General features: G+C 48.5%; 6 protein-coding genes across 6 annotated transcripts; 3 read left to right on the top strand and 3 right to left on the bottom strand.

The window, feature by feature from the left end:
• Positions 1–73: 73 nt before the first annotated feature.
• Positions 74–356, bottom strand: Pmar_PMAR000090 (hypothetical protein; the record flags this gene model as incomplete). The annotated part of the gene is made up of 2 exons (XM_002781662.1): positions 74–279; positions 305–356. The coding sequence occupies 2 exons, from the start codon at positions 354–356 to the stop codon at positions 74–76; spliced, it is 258 nt and encodes an 85-aa protein (XP_002781708.1).
• Positions 357–6,185: 5,829 nt separating this feature from the next.
• On the top strand, positions 6,186–11,967 carry Pmar_PMAR000091 (conserved hypothetical protein; the record flags this gene model as incomplete). Its single annotated transcript, XM_002781663.1, has 15 exons — positions 6,186–6,762; positions 6,808–7,407; positions 7,462–7,721; positions 7,795–8,020; positions 8,068–8,331; positions 8,382–8,521; positions 8,567–8,689; positions 8,854–10,446; positions 10,496–10,669; positions 10,718–10,794; positions 10,844–10,921; positions 10,962–11,099; positions 11,145–11,262; positions 11,330–11,549; positions 11,609–11,967. 15 exons carry the CDS (start codon positions 6,186–6,188, stop codon positions 11,965–11,967), a joined length of 4,947 nt encoding a protein of 1,648 aa, XP_002781709.1.
• Positions 11,968–14,316: 2,349 nt separating this feature from the next.
• Positions 14,317–14,847, top strand: Pmar_PMAR000092 (hypothetical protein; the record flags this gene model as incomplete). The annotated part of the gene is made up of 1 exon (XM_002781664.1): positions 14,317–14,847. One exon carries the CDS (start codon positions 14,317–14,319, stop codon positions 14,845–14,847), a length of 531 nt encoding a protein of 176 aa, XP_002781710.1.
• Positions 14,848–17,422: 2,575 nt separating this feature from the next.
• On the bottom strand, positions 17,423–17,944 carry Pmar_PMAR000093 (hypothetical protein; the record flags this gene model as incomplete). The annotated part of the gene is made up of 1 exon (XM_002781665.1): positions 17,423–17,944. The coding sequence occupies one exon, from the start codon at positions 17,942–17,944 to the stop codon at positions 17,423–17,425; it is 522 nt and encodes a 173-aa protein (XP_002781711.1).
• A 235-nt stretch (positions 17,945–18,179) lies between these two features.
• Positions 18,180–18,626, bottom strand: Pmar_PMAR000094 (hypothetical protein; the record flags this gene model as incomplete). The annotated part of the gene is made up of 1 exon (XM_002781666.1): positions 18,180–18,626. One exon carries the CDS (start codon positions 18,624–18,626, stop codon positions 18,180–18,182), a length of 447 nt encoding a protein of 148 aa, XP_002781712.1.
• Positions 18,627–18,778: 152 nt separating this feature from the next.
• Pmar_PMAR000095 (nexus protein 1, putative) lies at positions 18,779–21,128 on the top strand (the record flags this gene model as incomplete). Its single annotated transcript, XM_002781667.1, has 14 exons — positions 18,779–18,851; positions 18,896–18,974; positions 19,022–19,082; positions 19,132–19,245; positions 19,350–19,399; positions 19,449–19,521; positions 19,568–19,630; positions 19,679–19,772; positions 19,935–20,023; positions 20,067–20,176; positions 20,218–20,321; positions 20,589–20,664; positions 20,718–20,765; positions 21,056–21,128. The coding sequence occupies 14 exons, from the start codon at positions 18,779–18,781 to the stop codon at positions 21,126–21,128; spliced, it is 1,107 nt and encodes a 368-aa protein (XP_002781713.1).
• Between the last annotated feature and the right edge of the window lie 3,711 nt (positions 21,129–24,839).

A 24,839-nucleotide genomic window follows, 5' to 3' on the forward strand; every position in this document is an offset into this window, starting at 1 on the left:
GAGAAGATAGAGCGTTCTTGTTGAAGGGGTAGATGTTCAGTATGTGAGAATGTAGAACCTTCTTCTTGAGGCTCTAGATGACCAGTACGTGAGAATGTAGAACTCTCTTCGTGGGGAGGTAGATGACCTTCGCAGGAATGTATAGGCCTTTCATGTTGCGAATGTAGCTGTACATTGTGTGAAGGTGTAGACTGTTCTCGTCGAGGAGAGCGATGTCCGTATGATCTGAGTTCTCGTGGAAGCCTCGAGGGTGGCGGAAGCGACAGTTGGCCAGCAAGCCTGCGAGACGCACGCCGGTCTTCACCAGGTGGCAGGGCTTCTAGCTCGGCACCGTTGTTCCTCTGTTGACTCAACATTGAGCGGCTGCCGCTGAATGTATATTCTACAGTAGAATCTACACTGAGCCATCCCAACGTCTACAATATAGAATTTTCCTAATAAAATTTTGAATGAGAGCTCCCACTTCAAGGCCTTTCCAGAGGAAGTCTACTGATTTCAAATGGAGTAGTCCTCCAAATCTAAGCTAGGGATGGAATATGATGATCTACACATTTTCAATCTCGAATTCAACAATTGAAAGAACAAATTAGGTGAATGAAATTTGGTTTTCGACAAGTGAAAGGTGTTTTTCGCGAAATGAAAATTCAAATTCGAAATGAAAGTTCGATTTTCGTAGACCGGTTGAAAATGAAAGTTCAAATTCGTCGAACACAAGACCAATTTCGACCAATGAAAGCTCACTTTCAACACATCTCGATATGCGCTATTCACACTCCACGAGTTGAAAACTCGCACAATGTGCGAGGACTGCTCGAGGTACTTCTCAAATGCGAACAGTTATTGCACAGAGTGAGATTCACGAGTAACGTTCTCTGGAACGTTCAATGTTGGGACCCAACAGTTGGGTCACATCGGTTCGCCGGACCGTCGGTCCGGGACCGATGTAACCCGTCGAAACCCGAACTTTTCGTAGAGGTTTGGTCCGGTTCGGTATTCGGTCGATCAAAGTTCGGTTCTGATAGTCCGGTAACCGGACTCACGAACCGCCCAACCGGACTCAGTCCGGTGGACTGGCGGTTCGGAAACCCAACCGAACATGTGCCGACCCCATTATCCTTCCGATGTCATCGGAAGGGAAATGGAGATTCTCCATTGGAGAATCAAACCCGAACGATGTCCCGGTTTGAATCTCTGAAAGTCCTTCATTGCAATTTTGTGAATTGCACTGTACTGTTCAGCATAACAGTGAAGTCCGTAGATCACCATCAGCACTCGAAATTTGCTAGTCGCAAGTCACAATCCGTGGCACGATGCTGACGAGAACTTCCTTCCATCGAATGAAAGTGAGCTTTCATTGTGCTCGACGAATTTGAACTTGCGTTTTCGAATTCATAAATTTCATTTACGAATTTGAGCTTTCATTTTCAACCGGTCCACGAAAATCGAACTTTCATTTCGAACTTGAACTTTCATTTCGTGGAAAACTCCTTTCACTTGTCCAAAATCGGATTTCATTCATCTAATTTGTTCTTTCGATTGTTGAATTTGAGATTGAGAAGATGTACAGTCCCGTCATGTGCAGCGCGGCGCCACTGGCGTCATGATGCAGCGTAGAGGAGTAATCAAACGAGTTACTGTTGACAGTCGCCGGTATATGAATTCACTCGCATATATGACCAACACGATCCGCGGCAAAGGTTGTAGTAGTTGATTTAGCAAACAGGAAGGTCTTAAATGCAATATGATCCCCACGGAGGCTTGCAAGAATGAATTGTGTGTCAACGCATTTGCTCTTAATTACGCGAATATCCCTTCCCCGCCAATTGTGAAACTTTACGAAACTTTCGGAAAAATCCCCGGAAAGTTTCCTCCGAAACTTTTCGCCGTTTTGGAACCTCTTTTCCGACACCCTAGTACTCCTCTACGGCAGAGTCTGTCGTCAATGTGTTGTCGGACAAAGCATTGATTAGTCAACCGGGTCCCGGTTACGTGGATACGAAGTTGGGACCGTCATCGCTGATGAACGGCGGAGATAGACCGGCTTCATTAGAGCTCCACATAGTCAGAGATACTCTAACCAATCCCCTCGCTTCCAAGGATTTGAGTGGTGAGAATCTCCTAAATGATCAAGTCGGCTCAAACTTTGATGTGTGAGAATGCCGAGAAAAGAAATACGTAGCATAACGAACCCAAGAGTGGGAGTCCCTGTTGTCTTGATAATAATGGCCAATTTGGCGATAGCCTGTGGATCACCAGGAGCTTCCTGCTGATTTAGATTAATCCTCCCTGGTAGTCTGCCAGTGACAGGAAGGAGTACGCGTATTCTACTGTTCATATTATCCGCCTATCTCCGCTCACTAACTAAACCCAGCCAGTCGGACCGGTCCGATAGTATATAGATGGGCAGAATTACGTTACGGGCCGTTACGGTTTACTTTTACGGTTACGCTTCAAGCCCCGTACCGTAAAATTACGGCGCCGTAACGGGCCTTACGGAGATACAGAGGACAAAACGAGGATTGATCATTCATGTCGCCTAAATCTACTTCATGTGAATGCGAATCCATGGAGGCCGGCTTGGCAGTTCCGGGCCAGCCTGGGAGTAAGACGGACGGAATTTGCAAAGGAGACGAGTGGTAAATGCGAAACCAAATGCTACTCTCTCATCGGTTCGGTTGGATCCGAGCCTCAAAGAACGAGTTTAACAACTATTTGAGCTATCGTAGAGTGCATTACAGTGAATCTCTTTGCCACAATTCTGAAAAAGCAGTTCAGCACCAACCGTAAAGTCGTAAGGCCTTTCCGTAACCGTAAACTGCTTACGTTACGCACGTCGTAACGTGAACCGTAAAAAAACGTTACGCTGCCCATCTATCGGATAGTACTGACCATGGTCTTTGGGTAGGTTTCAGAGATACACACCTCGTTGGCCCTTCAGGATTCCTGAATCAGAAAGGTCCTTTCACCAGGGATTCTCGTCCGTTATCAGGCCGTTTAGGGAGGTTTCTCGTTTGTGTGGAACTAGCCACTGGACTCCAGTGACTGGAGCACTGTTGTCGGCAGACTTGGCCCCAAAGACATAACAGACTAGCACACCTCACCGCCAGTATTTGAGGTTTCCGGGCCATCCGAAGCTTCATCCGATACTAACGAAGCACATATTTCAAATATATACTTCATTTCATATACGACATTTGAGTTGAAGACAGGTAGGATCAGGTGGCATATCTGATAGGCCAATATTTTCCTTCTAAGTTGAATTCTGTTTGACTGAGTCGACCGTATCGGAAACCGGTGAGTCGAGTCAACTCACCAGTTTCCGACACGGACCTATACCGCTTCAAGTGACCAGCTGCCAAAACAACGTGTAGCAAGCATCATTCACCAAGGAATTGCAAGGGTGTAGTGTCTGAGTCAGACAGTCTAACCGTCAAAAGCTTTGGTCAAGAATGCTGAACGGCTGTCAGCCGGCGGCTGATTCGCACAGTCTGCGTCGCACACGCAACCCGGGTCACCCTGGCGCTCGCACAAGCACTTTCAAGCATCCTAGTTGAGCTGGGTGCACGCGTCGGCCGGTCACTTGCTTCCGAGCAGAAGGCACGCAGTGTTGAATGCGGACTCAATGGGAGAACTATTTAGTACTAGTTTACGAGTGGGTTTTTATACTTTGCAGTGATAGGATATGCTCGCCCTGGTGAGTTACGTCAGTGGAGAGCCGCGCTCTGAGCGCGGGCTATATTGTATCCGAGAACGGGGTCTTCCCTGGCTCGTTGTCCTTGTCATGGCATTATTCCTTTTGGCAAAGAACGAAACCATCGAAGGTTCCTCTCACACTGATTGAGAGTTCATAACTGTCGTCTGCAGCGAGTACAAGCTTTCAGGATTGAGGCAGGTTGATTCAGTTATGAATCAGAACGGTCTATTGGTTGAGCGGGGGCGTTCATTTTCTCGCCCCAAAGTCCGAGGTCCATCGAGCCCAACAAAATGCGTCGTATTTGATGTACGCTCGTTGCTTCAGGTGATGTCACCGGGAAGGATATCTTTGATACATTTCTGATATATCAACTACAACACGACTCCTGAGAAACTCTCTGACGTAGACACGTCTAAGAGGTATCGGTTGGCTTCTGTACCATGCCGTTTGTATCGTATATGTAGGATGATTCTGCCAGGATTAAGCTGATGATAGATCAGAAGGAGGAGTGCGCTCGGGACTAGGGAGGTGAGGAGGATGGCAACATGAAGATCATGTTGTCAAATTGACACAAGATTTGCATTGACAATGTCAATGCGGACCTAGGGCGCCACTACAACTATCTCTGTGACAAGGGAGTCTGCGGGACCGGAACGCACCGCGCAGAGTACATAATCTGCACGTGCATACGTACACATACATACGTGGCGACCGTCCCATGAAACTTGGGCTAACAATCTCTTGGTTCCATCAATGCACCACTGGTGTGCTTTAGCGACACCCTCCGGACCCGGGCAAGGTGCGCCGCAACCGCATCGGTGTGCAATAAGTGAAAGCCAGTTCATACCATGCGTTCCCTGCCACATAGGGCCTTTGGCGCATTCGCAGGCCATGGAACCCCTTGTTGTTATTCTGCACATGGATTCCATGTGTTGGAATGATGAGGCTACTACACCATTTCCCACTGGATCATCCATGCCCTCTGAAAATGATCGAATAAGTTTCTCATCTGACCGGGAAATAATGTAGTATGAGACTAATGGCAACTCTGAGTGATTGGTGATACCAATGCTAGGCTAGAATGCTAGGTGTGCATGAAAATACCAATTTGGTATGGCGCGGCATCATTGACATCTCGGTTCACCAACCCAACCAACCCAACCCCTTTACCCGGTTCCCTTCCTCCCCGGCGTTGGGTCGTGGGCCGGAGGATGACACTAAACACGTGTGATCCTCGGCCAATGTGGGGAGGTTGGTAAAAAATGGACGACAAATAACTGAGGCGAAGGTGGGATGTAACCCAACATCCTGCTAAATAGCGCTAGGTGTTGCGTCGACACAACGTGACTGTCCCTTCACACACGCCGGAGACCGTCGCCGAGTAAACTGACCCAACGAGTTGACCTCGACGATTCGGGGGGCTTTCATTGAACTCTTAGGAGATCAGGTCGCCACCAATGCTCGAGACAGGTTCCTTAGAGACGCCGTCAAAAGAGATGCAGATGAAGTCTGCGTCTGATGAAGGACATTCTGTCTGGAGTTTGTGTCGTCTGACCGTAGTAACGTGAGTGGCAAAGTCTACACTATCGACGATGGTACCTTGGTTTCATCTCGAAGATTCTGCGTCAAAGTTGGAAGGGGCAAAATCGATCTTTTCTCTATGGGGGAGTGTAGACAACGGAGAAGTGGAGCCCGCGTCACGCTAGCATGCGTGCCGAACAGCGAATCTACTCTCACGCTTGCTCGAGTGTGCTTGGGACGCGGCATTGTTATAGTACTTGACCAGGAGTGCTCTGTGCAAATGAAGTGTTGCTTGATTGTGGCGGCTTCTGTATCCGTGGGCTGAGTTCGTCTCTCTTATACCTAGCCACAACCTAGCCACCATCGTTGAGACTCTGGCGTTATTCCGTACTTGGAGATAGATGAGACTCATTGGTTCGGTTTAAGGACTAAGTTATACCTTTTTCATCCTATGACTGAAGTCGCTGTGTCGACTAACGGGAAACCTCATAATCAAAATCTATTTCGTGCTCAGGTGAGGGAGCGGCTTATTCAACATTGCCCGTGGAATGACAATGCCTTTCAGGTTGTAGCTCTGTGCAAGAAGAACTTCATTTTATCTCGCCGGTCCAAGCTAACCATCTGCTGTGAAATTTTCCTGCCTATAGTGGTGGCTATAGCTGCCTTGTTCATACCACCTTATGGCAACTCCAAAGGGAACGTATTGGAAACAACCGTGAGTTTGCCAAACTCAGTTTGGTCTCTTCGATCTTAATCCTGCCTCCTGGTCGTACATCTTCGCTTCTCTGTTCAGCCCGCTGCGGATTACCCTTCCATCTCGGGAGGCCGTTTGAGAGTCGGTACTTTTTCCTATGCGGAATCGGTGGAAATGCTCTATTCCAAACTTAATGCATCAACCTCGATCCCCTACAGTGACTTCTACCGCCAGTCTAACTTGGCGGCTGTGGTTGGCAGTTGTCTCTGTGGCACTATGGCGATCGGTCCCGCGGGGACCAAGCAAGCGTCAGACTTTGCCGGCTATCTGCGGGACCGCATCAGAGCTGTAGACAACCCTCGGATATGTGACGGTGCGCCGCTGCTGACCATCACTACGGCCATTTCTGATCCATCAGCCTACGTCAAGTCTCCATCCTACGGTTTGGATTCACATCCGGAGATATGCTATTACATGAATGTCGGACGAGAGAATGAGGTTACTATTATGAGCAATGCGTCTAGCCTGGCCCATGGAGACCTCGCTGATTATACGAGCTATTGGTATGCTGAGAATGGCGACTATCAGCACGGTGACCCTGTAACCAATGGCTTAGAGTACTACAATAGTCTTCAGTTCCCTCCCCTCATGGGCACTTGGATGGACTATCGTAGAGGATCAGACGTGCCTGTCTCTGCACTCTATCCTATGCCTTATCCAACTTACAACGAAAGAGCTTCTGGTAGCACTATGAAGCTTCTGGCTGGGTTTGTAGGAGCTCTTTTGTTCACTTTCTCGGCCTTCTCGGTTACACGGAAGCTCATTTCGGAGAGACGTGGCCGCTTACGCGAAGGTCAGTCTATTGTTCCTTCTTTGGCTGAGTTATCTTTATTTTCAGGTATGCGTATCATGGGTCTCTATGACTTCCCTTACAACTTTTCTTGGTATGTTTGGTATTTTGTATTCTACTTAGTCATCGCTATCATAGTAGCCCTCTTGTCTTTGGCGATACTCTCACCTTTTGGAGCTTTATGGTTGTTCCTTTTAACATTTCTCTATTTCTTCGCCTCGATGGCCTTCGTTTTTGCTCTCTCGACGTTATTTGAGTATCCCAACTCGGGTGCGACTCTTAGTGCCGTCATATACTACATACTATCATATGCCCTCATTGCGGTCCACAGAGAGACAAGTAAATGGGCCGTCTCGCTACTGCCGCAATGTGCCTACATACTCGTCATGCGCAACCTAGGTCAGCAGGTTTTCCTTGGTCTGCCCAATACCTCACCCACTTTGAAGTTCGAAGAGTTCAACCTCATACAAGGCCTTATAATGCTTCTGGTCGATAGTGTACTGTATACTCTCGTCTACCTCTACCTAGATCAAGTCGTTCCTCATGAATACCGCTCGACCAGGAGTGTTCATTTCTTGTTCACCCGCTCCTTCTGGAGAGAGATGCGGGGGCAGAATATCTCGGATACTCACGAGAAGGCATCGGAAGGTGCGAATAGCGTTTCTTCGGAACTGAGTAACGTCAATGAAGCGATCGAGAGAGTATCTGGAGCGTACCAGAAGGAGCTTAAGAAGGAACAAGCGACTGTAGAGATAAACGACCTCAAGGTGCCTGCAATGTGCTCATCACTCTGTTCATCTTCGCGAGCTCCACTTCAGGTATGGTTCAAATCCGTACATGCAGTGGACGGTCTAGATCTCACTATGTATCGAGATGAGCTATTCGTCCTCCTTGGTCACAACGGTGCTGGCAAGTCTACGACCATCAATGCCCTCAGCGGAATGATAGTTCCGAGCAGTGGGGTGAGTGTATCCCGTTGTTCTCTCTGACCGATGTTGCTCATTCCAACTGAGCATGGCGGTGTCCCCATTTCAGGACGTGAGCATCTATGGTCATAAAGTTCCAATAGAGATGCCGCTGATTCGGCGTAGTATGGGCGTCTGCCCCCAACATGATGTCCTGTGGGATGACCTCACCGTCGAGGAACACTTCAATCTCTTCGCCAATCTTCGTGGTTTGAGCCGTGATGAGAAAGCCTTGAAATTCGCGACTGAGATGGAACTCGGTCATAAGTTCGGAGCACGAGTAAAGACATTGTCAGGTAGGCCCCGTAACTCTTATCGCGTTTCTGTCTAGTCGTTCCGTTAGGCGGCATGAAGAGGAAACTATCGGTTGGGTTGGCCTTCGTTGGCGACTCGAAGTTGGTCATATTGGATGAGCCGAGCAGCGGTATGGACCCGAGTGCCCGGCGTAGAATGTGGGATTTCCTGAGATCAAAACGTGAAGGAAGAATCCTCTGCATCACTACGCACTACATGGACGAGGCGGATGTGTTAGCAGATCGAGTTGGTATAATGGAGAATGGTAAACTGACGGCCTATGGCACCACCAGCTTCCTCAAGCAGCAATTTGGTGGGTCAATTTGGCGATCACCCCCTTACTGCCTTCATTGCGATATCTAGGTGCCGGCTATACACTCAGCATCGCCAAGAAGGACTCCACTACACCTGATGATCCTCTTATCGATGCTGTCCGGGAGAATACCGACGACCCGTCCTCCGTGCGTGTACGGTCAAGTGCTGGTCAGGAACTCGCCCTGCAGGTTGGTGTAGCGGTCGAAGAGGAAAAGCACCGTCACGTCTGTCAGGTCCCTTATAGCTGTGCTTCGAGCTTCCCCAAGATTTTCGAAGCTCTCGATAATTGCAAGTCCACCAATCAGATCACCTCCTACGGTATATCCATATCAAGCATGGAAGACGTCTTCCTCAACGTCAGTCCGGGATGGGATCGGCAGTCGTGATATCGTACAGGTCTCAAGGGAGCTCACAAGCTCTATATTACTGTTGGGGGTTGATCGTCTCGACAAAATTGATGGTTCCAGGAATGAGCTATATGTTTGAAGGTGTATTCATTGGTATAAAGTGTTGCATTCAGGTTGCTCGGCGGTCTCCCTCTCGATCCGAGTCTGCGACCAAGTTCCCCGACAAGACCGACTATGACATCAAGCTGAAACCGAGCTTCCACCAGCAGGTCCGTGGTTTGCTGACAAGAAGGATCGTATATGCTTATCGGAATTGGGTAGGCTCCCTCGCTGCCTTACTCATACCAATGGTGATTCTCTTGGTTCTGTTGGGCTTCCAGAGGGCGGCATCGACAATTGGGGATGCCGCCCCCCTGACGTTGGCTGCCGCGTCCAACCCTTATGGTGCGGGACCGAGTGGCCACATAGTGGCAACGTGGAACACGTCGGATCCTTTCAAGGTTGATGTTGTCACAAACGGTCAGCCACTACCGAGCATTGACGCCTCTCTTCCCCTCACCGATGCCGAATCGAGTGCTTGTTCTCTCCTGAAGCCTTATAGGGCCATATCTTATGACCCGAACGCATTGCTCAACTCGACACTCAACAATACTCTGTGCGCGGGTATTCTGAGGTTCTCGGCCTCTCTACTCGACAAGGATACTGCATGGTTCGAAGCCACTACCGTGGGCGTTACCTCGCGGTTCGTTTTCGCTGACATGACTGCTCTTCATATGACACCACTCTCCTTAGCTGGCAATGAATCCCTTACGGTCGTCAACCACCCCTTCCCGCATACTATCGGGGAGTCTTCCGGGTCGAACCAGAACTTCGCAATCTCCTTCTCGGTGGGCGGCTTCTACGCCATTGCCCTCACGGTTGTGGCCGCTTCCCTCCTGTCCTACATGATGATGGAGAAAACGCTCAAAATTAAGGAGCAGTTGTATGTTAGTGGTTGCGGAGTGCTGCCGTATTGGACAGCAAGCTGGGTTTTCGACTTCATCTTCACTTTCTTCTCCGTCTGTCTCACCTTCATCCCGTTACAGGTCTACAAAATCGAGACTTATCTTGAAGCGGATAACCAGGCTGCAGTATGGGCCTTGTTGGTTGGCTTCTGCTTCGCTACACCGCCATTCAATTACCTCATCAGTGTTTTTGCACGCACAAGCACCATCGCCACATATATGAGGGTGGCCGCATCAATACTCGGTGGTTTGGTTGGCTCATTCGCGGTATCAGTTCTCTTCTTTGCGGCTGTTTCTCCATTGGCTGGCCTGATCATAATGTGGATTTTGAGGATATTCCCAACCTATTCAGTGGCTCAAGGTCTCATCAGTATTTTCTTTACTGGTATTCTTGGATCTAATGTCTACGGATCCGATCTGAAGCCGTTCGACTCGCAGATCTTGAGGACCTGCCATGATGTAACTATATTCGACATCAACGGCTCGCCCTTCGAAGTCTGCATGTTCGTTGCTGGCGATGATGTTATAATGTTATTCGTCTATGGAGCGGTATATTTCGGCCTTCTGCTGCTAATCGACTATATGAAAAGCGACGATAAGTGGAATCCTGACCGTGATCTGTCTGTACCCTCGGAGAAGCTTGGTGTAGAGGATGAGAGAGTGATAGCGGAGAAGGACAGAGTATCGAAGCTCGATCCTACGACTCAAATGATCTACTTCAAGGATCTCAAGAAAGTCTTCTATCCGGGAAAGAAAAATGAGGCAAGTCCACTGATAAGAGATGTATGAGAGTATTATGAGAATGTGTCAGGTATGGGCAGTGAGGGGTATCAATTACGCTTTAGCTGACGGCGGAGTGTTCGGCCTACTCGGAGTTAATGGTGCCGGCAAGACCACTACCTTCAGAATGCTTTGCGGTTTGATAAGACCAAGTTCTGGTCATATCAGTCTCATTGGTCAGCCCCTCCGAGGCAATGTGCACGAGGTGACGTGCAGAGTAGAGAGCTTCGCTTTCGGCTTATTTTGGCGTCAGATCCGCAAGTCCATAGGATATTGCCCGCAAGAGAACCCCTTGTTGCAAGGCCTTACTGCAAGAGATCATCTTTATATGTAGCTTGCCTGGTCGGGTCTTAATCGGGAAACACTCAGTGATTTGTAGGTATGCTCGTATACGTGGGGTACCATCTGATAAGATTCCACACCACGTCGAAGACCTCGTGAAGATATTGAGGCTTGAGTGAGTTGTCCTGGATGTATTTCATGCTAGGAGTCTTCAGGCACTACATCGACAAGGAGGCAGTGAAACTCTCCGGAGGCAATCAGAGGAAGCTGTGCGCTGGTATAGCGCTCGTGGGCCATCCATCTATTGTATTCTTGGACGAGCCCACGACTGGGGTCGATCCCGAAGCTCGGAGGTAGCGCCAGCAGTTGTTCAAAAATGCTGTATCGCTCCGTCTCAGGCGTATCTGGGATATGATCCACAAGATAGCACATGATCGCCATAAGACGTCTGCAGTCATACTCACAACTCACAGTATGGAAGAGGCAGATGCTCTATGCGAGACCATGGTCATCCAGGTATCACTCCGATGAATCTGATTACGAGCCTCTTCACGTCGTTGTGGGATGATATTATTTCCTTCAGGCGAATGGACAATTCCGCTGTCTAGGAACATCCCAGCAGATCAAGTCAGACTACGGCCGTAACTACAGGCTATGGATACACTTTCGTGAAGCCTCTGACGATGAGAAGGAGCAGAATTTGCAGCAACTTCTAGCATATGACGACATCACAATGGCTACTATTCGTGATGGCTATGTTATTCTTTCGGACACTGACTTAGAATCTCGACTCTCGAAGTTGGGTGAGTTATAGCTTAGAGTAGATCAGACTGATCTGATCAGTGATGTCCACTTGTTTTAGGCATCGAGGGCTGTCGTTTAGTCGATAGCGTGCTCACTGCTGGAACTCTGGACGGAACACTCAACCGTACCTTCAATCGGGGTGCTCTGGCATCTGCCGTCGTCCGAGCTCTTCAGCATATGAAGGCTCTAAGGTGGCTCATGATCAATGTCTCCTCCGAGTGTCAAACCTTGGAGGAAGTTGGCGAATTTGCGCTTCCGCGCGATCTCGACTTGGGATTCATCTTTTCGAAGCTTTCGCCTGCACACGTCCAGGCAGAGCTAGAAATGCATGATTTCCAGCTCTCCCAGACGACGCTCGAGCAGATCTTTAACAGGATCGCCCATGACGAAGCTCATCCTATCCAGAGAGAACTATAGATTCCCTAGGTCGAACACTTCAGTGCTGTTCCAGACTATCACTTGCTTCATTCTCATTGACTCGTGTTTCTCACTAGTGTTATAGAATGTAATGAGGTTGCATTCATGCGAAGTGAAGCAGGTCTGCTGGCCTTTCTCGTGAGCCTCGCGACGTGAGATACACCAGGTGTACTACGCCTACTGTACATGCGAAACACTTCACTGTGCGGGGACTGCACAGAAGTACTTTTCAATTGCTTCTTGGGCACCACGTCCACATCTTTCGCAGAGATATTGATACCTAATATTCAAGGTTAAGCCTGCCATCCGGATTCCTGTGGCCACCATTTAGACCGTCGAGTGGTTCAAACCTGGGCTACAAAGTTGGCGTTTGGGGGATCCATTGGGTAATCCGCAGCGGCATGTAACACGCCGCAAGTATATCGGTGTGTTTGCTGGGTATCTTGTGGTTTTGAGCTGACATGTAGAGGCTATAGATGGGCAGAATTACGTTACGGGCCGTTACGGTTTACTTTTACGGTTACGCTTCAAGCCCCGTACTCGTCGGAACGCCTTAGTAAGGCGTTCCGAGTCCAAGTACTCATGTACCGAGTTCCGAGTCTCGGAAATTCCATTCCTTCGGAAAATTCGATTTTCCGAGGACTTGTTCCGAGAACTCGGACCGAGTGACTTTCCCCGAATTAAAGTGCTCAACGACAACACGGGCTCGGTCTCGGTAAAAACTCATAACTCGGAAACCTTCGAATTTAGACCCTCTACTCTGCTCCACTTGAATCACTGCTCGTGGCAGACTCAATATCCGAGTCAACCACCTCTTCTTGCTCTGCCTTGTGCTCGATGATGAAGTTGCTGATGGCAGCGCATGCGCGAATAACATTCGCTGTCAGATGCATACATTCCTCAGAAGTGACTCTAGGGCCTAGAGTCTACGCCGTCTCACGCGGAGATCCTTCAGGCAGCGAAATAATTTCGCTGCCTGATTCAGGCAGCGAAATCCTTCAGAAGGATTTCGCCGAAATTGGCTCTCAACCATCCTGACAATAGCCATGCCTGAGACAATAAAATTATTGGGAATAGCTTATTGGCAATATTGCAATAAGTTATTGCACGTAGCGTATGTGTTTGAGGCTCAAACACAGTGTTTTATGGCTGAGTTTCTGCTATCTTGGCGCACAGTTTTTCCTTGCTCGGGTCCGGATTTCCGGGGATCCAAAGACCCTGAAAACTTTTCGAACATGGAAATTGGAAAGCAAGGCACGTCTAAAATCGGCCCCCCGGCATTAATCGAAAATCGGAAAGTCGCTTTCCTCGGAACCGAGTGACACGAATTCCGAGCTCGGGAAAAAACGGAATTTCGAGCGCACTTTAATTCGTAGTTTTTATCCGAGCTCGGAAAAGCCGCTTTTCCGAGAACGTGGACTCGGAAATCAGGGCACTTAAATCGACTCCTGGGTCTCACGAACGTGAGCATCAGTATCGTTGTCGGCTTCATGACAACAGAGAGCGCTTACGGTTTCGCCCTGCTTTTTGCGCTTGTCTATTTTGGAACTACACCTTTTAAACCCGACTTAAAAGTGACGGCCCAAGACTTGTCTGACAGCACGAAGTTGCAAACTCGCGAAAGCTGTGGCTGAGTGGGTTTGGAGCTGACCTCCTTTACCACTCGAGCACATCGTCTGTTCGATGAGTTAACCCACTGAGCTGTGGTTTGATGCTAGCCAGCTTCGCTCGGCGAGCATGACAGAGACTCTGTGCGAGAGTCTTCATTCCATTCGGCAGAGCACAGCTGTGGGAGCCAGTCATATCCTGTCAGTATATGGCCGGTGGTGATGCATCATCGAGGCCGGCTCGATGAGCAGCTTCATCACTGGTCGTGACGCTCACGAAGAACGGGTCTCAGCCGTGGGCCACGGCCCGTGGCTGGATCAGTGACGATTCGGAGCTTCTTACATGCTTGCAACCGAGGCTGCTGGCCCGGTGCAGCCTTGTAGGCTGTGGATCGTGGTGGCCACAGCTTCCACACAATGGTGATGGCGGCTGGGAGCACAATGACAGGACTTGGATATCTCACTTGATGATCGCTGGCTGACGGTTGGCCGGAGCATTGTCAAGTGAAAGATAGGGCAGGAGAAGAGAAATGTCCCGGGCGGGTTCGGGATGGAGAAAGTCTCGAGAGGCCGAGCCAGCAAAATGGCGTCTCGAACTTGTTGTTATGACTGAGGCCGAGCGTTTCATCGGCCGTGTGTTCGCGCGCGTATGCACGAATCTCGCTCGCCCATTATTCGTTGCTTGAAACGGCTCGCAGCCCTCAGGCTGAAATGGCTAAGATAAGAAGCCTTATTACCTATTATGGCTATCCCAAGTGTTGTTGAGTCAACCAGTGCGGGTGTTACTACTAACATGGTGGAGAACCCGCTGGCTGAGCTCCTTGAAGTCCTCGGTATTGCTGAACCCTCACTACTACTATGGTTATCTGCCGCTGAGTTAGAGACTGCCATGGAAGGCCAACCTCTTAGTAAGAAGGTCCATCTACGACGTACCTTCTTCATCTATATAGACGCCGAAGGCCCTAACTCTCACGCTGCAAGCCTCTCTCGAAGGCCAGCAAACACAGTACATCCACAGCAGGTTACATCTTCTGCTCCCACTGTGCAGGTCTACCCTCAAGGAGTGCCCCAGGCCCCTCTCATGCAAGGTCAACAACACCCTTGTAACAACGACATTACCAACGTGGCGTCTTGGTGTGATCAATCCCACAACTATGACAAGGAGAAGGCGCTTGATACAACAAAGGCCATCAATGCTGTTTCCCATATCAAGTGCCCCGACAACAAACAATACAAGGGGAACTCTGATAACAGGGTATCAACTACTTCTTGAGTCTTGTCCGCTGTGAAGCGAAGCAAACAGCGCTGGGCCCTCGATTATCGTATATCTATCTATCCAACTGTCTTAGCCAGTCGGTCAAGAGTAACCTACAGATCCACTTAGAAACTACTATGGACCCCACTCTCTACTTTTACGACTATGTTCTGACACTATCACAAGCACTTGGCTATCTTCAACATAAGTACTCTCTGTCAAATTCACATGCGGAAGTCATGAGATACTTCTCTGACGTCAAGATGGACAATGGTGACATCAACGTTTACGATTACCTCGACCGTATCGTGCGAAGGATATCAACGTGTGGCACAATTATTGTCCCACAAGGATCGGGGAAGAGTCGTTCCCCGACAAGCCGGATCTCGGTGGATTCCGACCGGCTGACAGTCAGGACCTAATACAACCTTCGGCTGTGTTACGACCATTATCAACCTCGCACAATTTCGTCGGGACGCGCGAAGTTGGAGGTACGAATCCGAATTGGGAAGATCATATTCGCAATTATAACCCTCGAATTCGTCATAGAACATTCAATTTCGTCGAGTCAACCTTGAGACCTTCGATTTAGTCCCTTTAGGAAAACCGATTCCGTTGTTCGGGACTTCAATTCCGTATTACCGGGGCAACTACGCCAGTACTCTCATAATGAGGTCGGTGTGTTGCTAACCGTGTGGCTTCTTCTCAGCCGTTATGAACAGCCAAGCCCCTGCGACATCCGTCCGTTGAAGAATTAAATACTTCAACAATGTTGAAGTTGAATCACCCGAATGTTGAATCAACATCCCTGCATTGTTGATAATAATAGCTCTAATATGGCACGCAAGTGCCTCAGAGGCACTGCCTCAACTAAAAGTGGATATTTCACGTGAAGGGTGTCCTGGATCGAGACCCTTGGTTTTGCATAGTGATACTTGTGCAAAAGCGAACCCCCGGGTATCGTTGAATCGTCAATGCCGACTAGTGAGAGCTTCTCATTGCACGCTGTCAAAGTAAACGATTGGATGCAATTGGTAGTAACCATTTGGTATAATGGCATTCTGCCAATCGTTACTATGAATTGCATCCCACCGCATTGCGAGACAATGGTGGTTTACTAGAGGATGGAGACTCTCAATTCAACTGAAATCTTGGAAACTAGATTGAAGTTCACTTGGTGCACCGACAGATCGGTCAGACACCAGCTTAGCGAAGCAGCCATAGCGAACAGTTATCATTGATACGCCCAGAAGTTTTAGTAGTTTCTGGTATTCGTACATTCTGCCTTGTAGAATCTGCGATATTGTAAGGGTGCTACCGATACGCAGCTACTCTATCCGCCGACCATCGGCGGCGGATGACACAAGTTTGTTCGTGACCACGTCGGCGATCCTAGACTTGTGACTGAATTCGATTACTCCCGGTGACGGTAACGTACCATTGGTAAGCGACTAATGAATCCACGATCATTATTGAGACCCGATTCCCCCGAGACCCGAGGCTTCTGGTCGGTGACCAGAAGCCCTATCATCGCCTTGACTCAACAATGAGTGGGTGATGTTCACTTGTATTGGCAGCCAGTACATATCGGTCGGAAGTACTCAGCTCCCTGTGCGACAACACAATCCAAAGTTGCGTCCTTTGAGTCGGTATTAGCAGGAGTTACTCCCCAAATAACAGGACGCTTTTTTCCTCGTTTAGAGAAAAGGAAAGCGTGAGCACCAATCTCGAGTACCGACTAACACAATTTAACTGGTCGGTTAACATCCATGCGAGATAGTTAAACAGGACATCGATCAAAATTGGGGTTCGGGACATGCAGGTTCAATTCACAGTGGAACCGTAACTCAATGGTCGACTTTCTGCCATTCCCTCGACTTCAGCGTCGCTTAACGAGCCCCTCGGCTTCAGCTCATCCGCCTGACTGACTAATAGCGTTCCTAAAACCGCAACTAGAGTTCCCCCACACGCCAAGATGGGGGGAGCATAGTACTGCGTCTTCGCTACTACTGCGTGAACTATGAAAAGAGGGCCAGACGCCAAGGCTTCAAGTAGTACGATTACACAGAGAGCTATCACGAGGAATAGGGACGGTTGGTCAACGTAGAGAAAATGAACCAGACAAGAGACGGACATTATTTGTGCAACAATCACGCCCGTGACAATATATCGGAATCTGCAGTCGAATGTTGACAGACTAGGACAAAGGATATTCGTATGCTCGTGGGTGAAGTCGCATAGGGCAGCAGTAATAGCAAGGGCGGTGGCGAGACAGAGGTAGAAGAGGCCGAGCCGGAGACGAGCCGAATGGGGCTGCGTCGTGCTAGACATAGGCACAAAGGGAGAAGCCAACCCTGCCTGTTACAGAGTAGCACTAGTATTGATGTAGACCTGTTCTGTGCTGTTGCTGCACAAGGCGTGAACACTATCGCACTGATAAATGATACGTTGGTCATCATCCACGTCTACAACTCTAGACATGGTAGCCACTGCCACCCTGCTATTCAACTCAAACCATTCGCTACTCCAACAATCTATCACAACAAAAGAGCACGTCCATGACATGAGTATGCTTGCATTCATACGTTGGCGTCTATGCGCTTGCGTAGACTACGCCTTGTGGATTTAACTGAGTCGTCTCCATGTCCTTCAATGACTGTCTCATCTCTGGCGCCAGCACGAACAGCAAAGCGCTGGTGATGACGAAGCCATGACCTATACACCCCAAAATCTTCGCCCATATAACTTCGTTAATGAAGCATCCACCGGGCATGAGGACGATGCCCAGGATTCCACCCACAGCGAAGCCTATCATACCGACGCTGCACAAGGCAACGAAGATGCGAGACACGCCCCTTCTGCGTTGAATGCGTACGATGAAAAGGGCAATAGTGGCTATGATCATGACGAGCTGTAAGCCGTTCATGAAGCTCTGAAAGCCGGCAGCATTGCACTGTAAGTTGTCTATTGGCAGATCCTGCTGGGATCGCTTGACCAGCTCGAGGCCTAGCTGGACCCGATAAGCGGCATTAGCAACCCCGGAGAGGACCTCGCCGAGGACGCCAACAGCTACGCCGACTTTGAAGTGTGTGGAGTATTTCGACAAGGACTTCATTGCTTGTCGAAGAGGCCTGGTGAAAGATAACTGAGCAAACGAAAGCCATGAACTTTTGTTATACGATTAGTTACGATCTCGCTGAGCAAAACTCATGGATCCGAATGAAGGAGATGAGAAGGGTAGAGCTAATCACACCTCCGAATTGACATCGCAACATAATAGCGGTCACAAAGAACATACGTTTAACAAGACGAGCCAGGAGGCCAGTGAACAAAGAATAGCAACAAGGATGTCACACATCATTAGCAGTCAACCCAACCCTGACTTCATCTCCGTCTAGGTCAGTCTTGGTGTTGAATACTTTGGCTTCTGGTGCCACTATGAGGAAGATGGACCCGATTACGAGTAGAACGGAACCAGACGGGCCCACTACGGGGGTCCACGTGGGTATGCCTGTGTGACTGTACTTGAGATGAAGGCGAATCACTTGGATGATGTTGAGAAGGGCCGGGATAGCGATAGCAATGCAGATGGCGATGACGAGCTTATTGGGAATGTCTCGGCGACCCTCAACTTGCACAATAATGAGAGCAAGAGCAAGGGCAATGAATACAACGTCAATAGCCATGAAAATGTGCTGCGGTGTAGAGATAGCTGCCGACCATTGAAGAGCAAGGCCCAAGATGGAAAGGCCCATGCCCAGCTTGAATGAGGTCGAGTAGTCCTCTAATCCACGCATGGGGATGCTGCTCAAGAGACGATGGTAGCGACCGACGTGCTGCCGTCTTAGGTGCCATCTTGCGCACTTATATTTCCTCAACGTTGCGTTTCCACACGAGTCTATCGTTGTCTCATCAAGCAGGGTATTGTTATCTGCCGGGTTAGCATCGAATGCAGCAGCTTATGGCGGATTGTGGTAACGCGTATAATGGTGGGATAAAGGATGGCCTTTTCCACGGCAAAGGTACTGCGATAGTCTCAAAACGCCCAATGTTAGCTTCGCTGTAGGCACGCTAATATATCAGGGAAATGAGAAGTACGAGGGTGATTGGGTATACGGCAAACGTGAAGGGCATGGACGTTTCACGTAGGAATACTTTATGAGCAGACCGTCGTATACCGGACTGAGGTCAGGTACAGTGATGGTGCTGTGTACGATGGCCAGTGGGTTGATGACCACATACAGGGTTACGGGGTAAGGGGAGGTGACGAAACAGATAGGGAAGGCATTTTGGGGGCCTCAGGTTAGCCATTTCGCCTCTGGGAATACCTATGAAGGGAACTGGGAGAATGGCCGTATCAATGGTACTGGCAAACTGAAATACAACAATGGCGATGTGTATGAAGGAGAATGGCATGTAATAGCTTCAACATCTAGTGTGGTATAACTGTTTGCGTGCCATCCTCTCGCTGGGTTGGTATCCGGTTCGATCCTATCATATGGTTGATATTCTGTTTTTAGGACGGCAAGATGCACGGTCACGGCGTCTATCGCTATGCCGAGGGAGATGTGTAATACAACTGGGCTAAGCTTACTACTAGTCAGAAGCCTTCGCTGTAGGTATGATGGTGAATGGCGAGAGGATAAGAGACATGGCAGGGGCACTGTCACGTATGTATCTGCTAAGGGACAGGTAAGGAAAGTGACATGCAAGGTCTGCTGGAGATGTGGCGCATCAGATTGTCGAGAAGTACGAGGGTGATTGGGTAAATGGAAAAATGCATGGTCAAGGCACCTACCAAGTAATAGAAGTCTACCACATAGTCTTCGGAATTTTTGATCGATTTTAGTATGCTGATGGCGGCATTTACAAGGGGGAGTGGGCGGATGGTAAAATGTGTGGCAAGGGTGTGTACACTTTCCCCAACGGCAATCGTTATGAAGGTAATACTGCGATATTTGTGCAAGAGCTTACTCACTCCACTTGTGTGGAAATCTTGTCGTACTCGACCGTTTGAGTTCATGTGATCACTACTGTGCATCTTGAGGCCACTATTGCCCTCCCCGACGGGAATACCAACAAAGGTCGTATCGTGATTCGTGTAGGTGATTGGGTTGATGATCTCAAAGAGGGTTACGGTGTACTCACTTACACCAATGGGGAGCGGTACGAAGGTCAGTGGAAGCAGGATAAGGTACTTTATACATTTACCAGTTACCGCAGTATTTTCCCCTCAGGTGCACGGCAAGGGCACTCTAGTGTACACTTATGGTGACAAGTACGTTGGTGAGTGGATGGATGCTAAGAAACATGGCGAGGGCGAGCTCATATACTCTAATGGCGACAAGTAAGGCCTAAATTCAACGCTGTGTCGGGACTAAGGTTCAGGTTCAAGGGCCAATGGGTAGATGATCGAGCATGCGGTTATGGAGTTTTTGTGTACGCCAATGGCAATAAATACGAAGGGCAATGGCAGGACGATAAGAGACATGGTAGTTGTACGCTCAGTTTGATATTGGTTTTGAGTGGCACCTGCGTGGAACTACTATATAGTAGATCGGAGGTTGTTGCTGAGTGACAGCGTTCATATCGTCTCTTCGCTCTTTGATGACAACACTATGTTGCATAATACTCAACGCTATCGATACCAACACTGAGGAGCAATGGGAATCCAAAGCGCTTTCTACTATCTCTCATTTACTCAGCCTTTATGACTGTGTGAGGATGTCCACAGTTGGAGAATGAGTTTTCGGTCTCAGGTCGCGGTCTGTTCACTTGTGCTGAAGACGGTAGTAGCTACGAAGGTGACTTTGCCTTCGGTCGGAGAGAGGGAAGGTAATAGAAGCTCTTTCGCAGACTCGGGCTGGTGCAGATTTTGCATCTTTCAGGGGTATCTTGCAGTTCGACAGCGGCCATGTGTTATCGGGGATCTGGAGGTAATATGCGGCGAATCAGCGGACTCTCGTTTATTCCGTACATCATATTTTTTTCCATGCAGTAGAAATAAGCATCAGAATTAAATAGTGAATGTTCAGAGTGTCATTATCCCGTGGATGAATTTCAATGATAAGTGGAATGCGTCGGTTCCCGGAATAATGATAGTAGTGGAGAACTCTACACAAGAGCTCAGAGATACTTTCAAATGGAGTTTCAGTGGTCTCGAGAAACGTAGAAGTGCAGTTAGGAAGGAGTGGACCCATTAGAAGGGGTAATCGGTGTATTTCAGGCACGGCGAGTTAACCCAAGTTACTGATTTCGAGTTTGCGGAGAGCTCACCATGGAGGAATCCCGATCTTTAAGATGTTCTAGGAGTATCTCTCAAGTTCATCACCCTTAGCAGCACCACTAGCGTCTCTGTTGAGAATCTTGTGTATGCGTGCTGATTATCAACGGTGATGATGCTGTTCCTGTAATCTTACGATTGATGAGCTCGCGCTAGTGTGTATTGATATTAGCTGTTGAGCGATGAGTTTTTAATGGAAAGGGGAAAGTGTCACTGGAGGGTTCAACAAGGGGCTTCATTGACCATTGGGATGGACGTGTGGGATCCTGAGAATACCATTCTGTGGGTGACATGGTCTCGTGTCTCGTATATCACATGTTTTGGATCGGCATGAAGGTTTGCGGAAGCACATCGTTATGTTCTAGAGTCCAGTGTATTCATCTTGAATCGGTTTGACTTTGCTTTTCTGCTATTCAATCGTTGGATTAAGGGAATGCAGATTCTCCAGAATGCACTGATGATGGATCTAGATTTAGCGGTAGGATCTTGGCGAATGTGCCATCGGAGTCGTAGTTCTATCGCCCGCCCATCAATACGTGGTAAATCATCATGATCAATATCACTGATGACGCTATTATAAGTAGATAGAGGAGCCAATCCACCTTTTTTTCCACGATCAGAAACGTAGCGAGTCTAACGAGTATCGTTAGACGCGTACTGTACTCATCGATGGCTGCACGCATGCGCATGGCAAATGCTGCACCACTTATGCTAGCCCAAAGACTGTCTTTAAGACACACAGTGCTACGCAGGTACAAAGAGAAGGTACACTGGTACACCTCATCGCAGCAGTACAACAGTGGTATAGCTAGTACTGTCTACAGATCGATCGAACAGATGATATATAGTTTATCCGATCACAATAGCAATGTTTTTGCTGAGTTCCGATGAACTGCAGCGAAGGTTGTTCACTACTGAGCTTTGTGTGTGGAGACATTTACAGGAATACCTGTGTGTGACAGGAGTCCGAGACCATTTCGGACATCGGGCACGCATAGGTTTTTGATACGAAATCTTCATGTCGATCTCGCCCCGCACTATTGCTCGTTATGGATTTCAGTTTATGATTGACAATGATCGTTGATCACCATTGGAGAGAAGGAACAATTGAATTGAAGATTAATGGCTATTCGTTACTCAACTGCAGTATCAGAACCGAGGCATTCCCGCTGCGAGAGAATACTACAGTTGACTATGACAACTATAATAGTTGTCATAAAATATATAGATATTATCCGCTATGATAGAATACAAATGCATACTGCAAATAATTCGCAGTATGCATTTGTATACTTTAGGTACAGTACGTATCGCTCGAGCAATTATAGTTCTTCACAAGGTCTATACAATCCGAGTTTGATGTATATTCGTACGTACATTCACTTACATGATGTGTGTGAGAAATGTACGATACACTTCGAAGTGTTTACTTTCACGGGAGTCTTCCCGACTCGAGAAGGCCGCGACTTGAAAATCGGGTCGGAATGATCGGACAAAAAACTCGGAATGACCTGTTACTGTATTAGGGTGAATCTAATCGACTCCGACCGGGCTTTGTCCTAAGTGGATGTTAACCTTGAGTCTTTACCGTTCCTCACAGCTTACTCGACAGACTGAGTGTAGCTAAATGTAAATGTTAATCAAGTGTAGCTTGATGGCTGCTCGCATCATGCCCATGGGCTCCGCAAGATTCCTTCGGCTGCCGAAGTTCGGCAGGAAGGGGCCGCCACCAGTCGGCTCAACTGTTGTACTTTTCAACCCTAATACATTGGGACGCAGCGGTAGGTACGCTCCTGAAGTGTACCGCGTGCATAAGATTTTACGCGGGGTTGTTCCAAGATTAGTTAATGCCTCGATTCCACCGGACGAGGTCACATCCCATCGGATTAAGGAAACTCACTATCCTAACGTTCGTCCTTGTAATATTCCATCCGGCGGGCATGTCGAGTAAAGGATGGTCGATTACAGCAGACTATACCATGTTTGCCAGCTCCATTGTATAGCGGCTCCCTTTCGTTGCGCATGCGATCTTGTGCACGCGTACGCACGCTCATCAGATCGACCTCGCCAATGGCGAGTCGCCATGGACGGATGACCCGTTTTACGACGATCCAAGTTCTTAGGATGAGGATTCAGTTTATACAAGAGATCATGAGACCAAGTAGACCTGCTGCCAGAAAAATTAAGGAATCGGCCTCAGTTGGGAAATTTCAGTTGCTCATCAGTGATCAATTCGCATACGGTATGTCCCATCAGATACACTATTTTAAACCTCTTTGGAGAAGCTCGTTAGCCAGCCCGTGGCACAAAAATTTCCAATGACGGATGTTCGCGGTCCGCGAATCCCGGATCTAACCCCCAAAGGTTACTTTAGTGAGAGGGAAAGGAGGCGGTTTTCGCGAGCCATCTGGCTCGAACGAAAACCGCAATATGAGGTCAATTTAACCGCACAAGTGTGGAATCCGTTACGAGAATTGTACAACTCAAAGTTCTCGAGAATATTCAGTAACGATGTATCACACTATGTCAATGAAGTATGTTTGTGTAGCATATTATCGTCCGTATATCACTGCCCATATATTACCACCTCCCCATACATCATTTTCCACATTGCAAACACAATCAGTTTGAACTGAACAACACCAATAGAGTTATAACACTTGAGCCATGTATCGAACACAGGCCATCCACAACATTCCGCGCTGGAGCGTTGGAGTCTCCAGCATGAGATACTGTAGATGCTCTAGGAAAATGGAGCATGTGCAACCAAAGACACCAGTTGAATACAAAAATATGAAATTCATTACACCAGAGCGTGAGTTCGCATATACCATGGAACACGTCATGCCCATGCATTACTGTACCACTAATAGGCGAAGATCTCAGAACCCGATTCATCGAATCAATCTCCTATCTCCCGTAAAACTGCTCTGACGAAACTTTTGCGCGCGCCATAAGCACGCATCAACATGTGGATTCGAACATTTCAAGACCAATCTCTGGTCACAGGATTTCAGTTTCAACCATACTTGAGAGGACACCCATTAGCGTAGAGATCTATGTGTACACGGATAATCAGCCGATTTCCACGGGCCATTTAAATTTAGCTTTTTCATTTCCAGCCCTATTCAATAGGCAGGTCGCACCTGCGCGATTGCGTGAAAGGTTTGGGCGCGCTCTCTCAGGGGCCCCCACCCCTGGCGCGCGCTGATGCCATCATGGCATATGTTGAAGCTTTGGGCAAAGCAGGTGCCCAACACCAAGTAGCTCTCCTTTTGAGTCCAAATGGCATCCCGAGTAGTGTTAGTCAACGGGGGGCTCCCGTTAATCCCACACGCGTGAACAGTGTGGCCGACGAGGATGAGAAGTCACCGATTCACGTGTCCAGTGGATGCTCGGCCAAAAACCTAGGAACAGCTCCTCGAGGCGTATCTCAGAAGTAGGAATTCCCAACGGTTCTCCGTTAAGGAGCGCTTCCTCAAAAACTTTTCATTTTCAAGGAGCGTGAGGAAGTCCTAATTTGGGAATTCCTGATTCTGCTCCGAAGTTAGGAGGCTCCAAATCCGAGCCGTTCCACTTTGACAGCGCCAGCACCGTATGCGCAAGGTTGAATTGTGCCTTACTCCACTGGTTATACTGAAGATCGAGGAGCACATCATCACATATAACAAACCTTAGTGTATTGCTGTACTATGCTGTACTACTTGACCTCATGCTGGACCTCTGA

The sequence above is a fragment of the Perkinsus marinus genome (assembly GCF_000006405.1).
Source record: "Perkinsus marinus ATCC 50983 genomic scaffold scf_1104296941728, whole genome shotgun sequence".
Classification (NCBI taxonomy): domain Eukaryota; phylum Perkinsozoa; order Perkinsida; family Perkinsidae; genus Perkinsus; species Perkinsus marinus.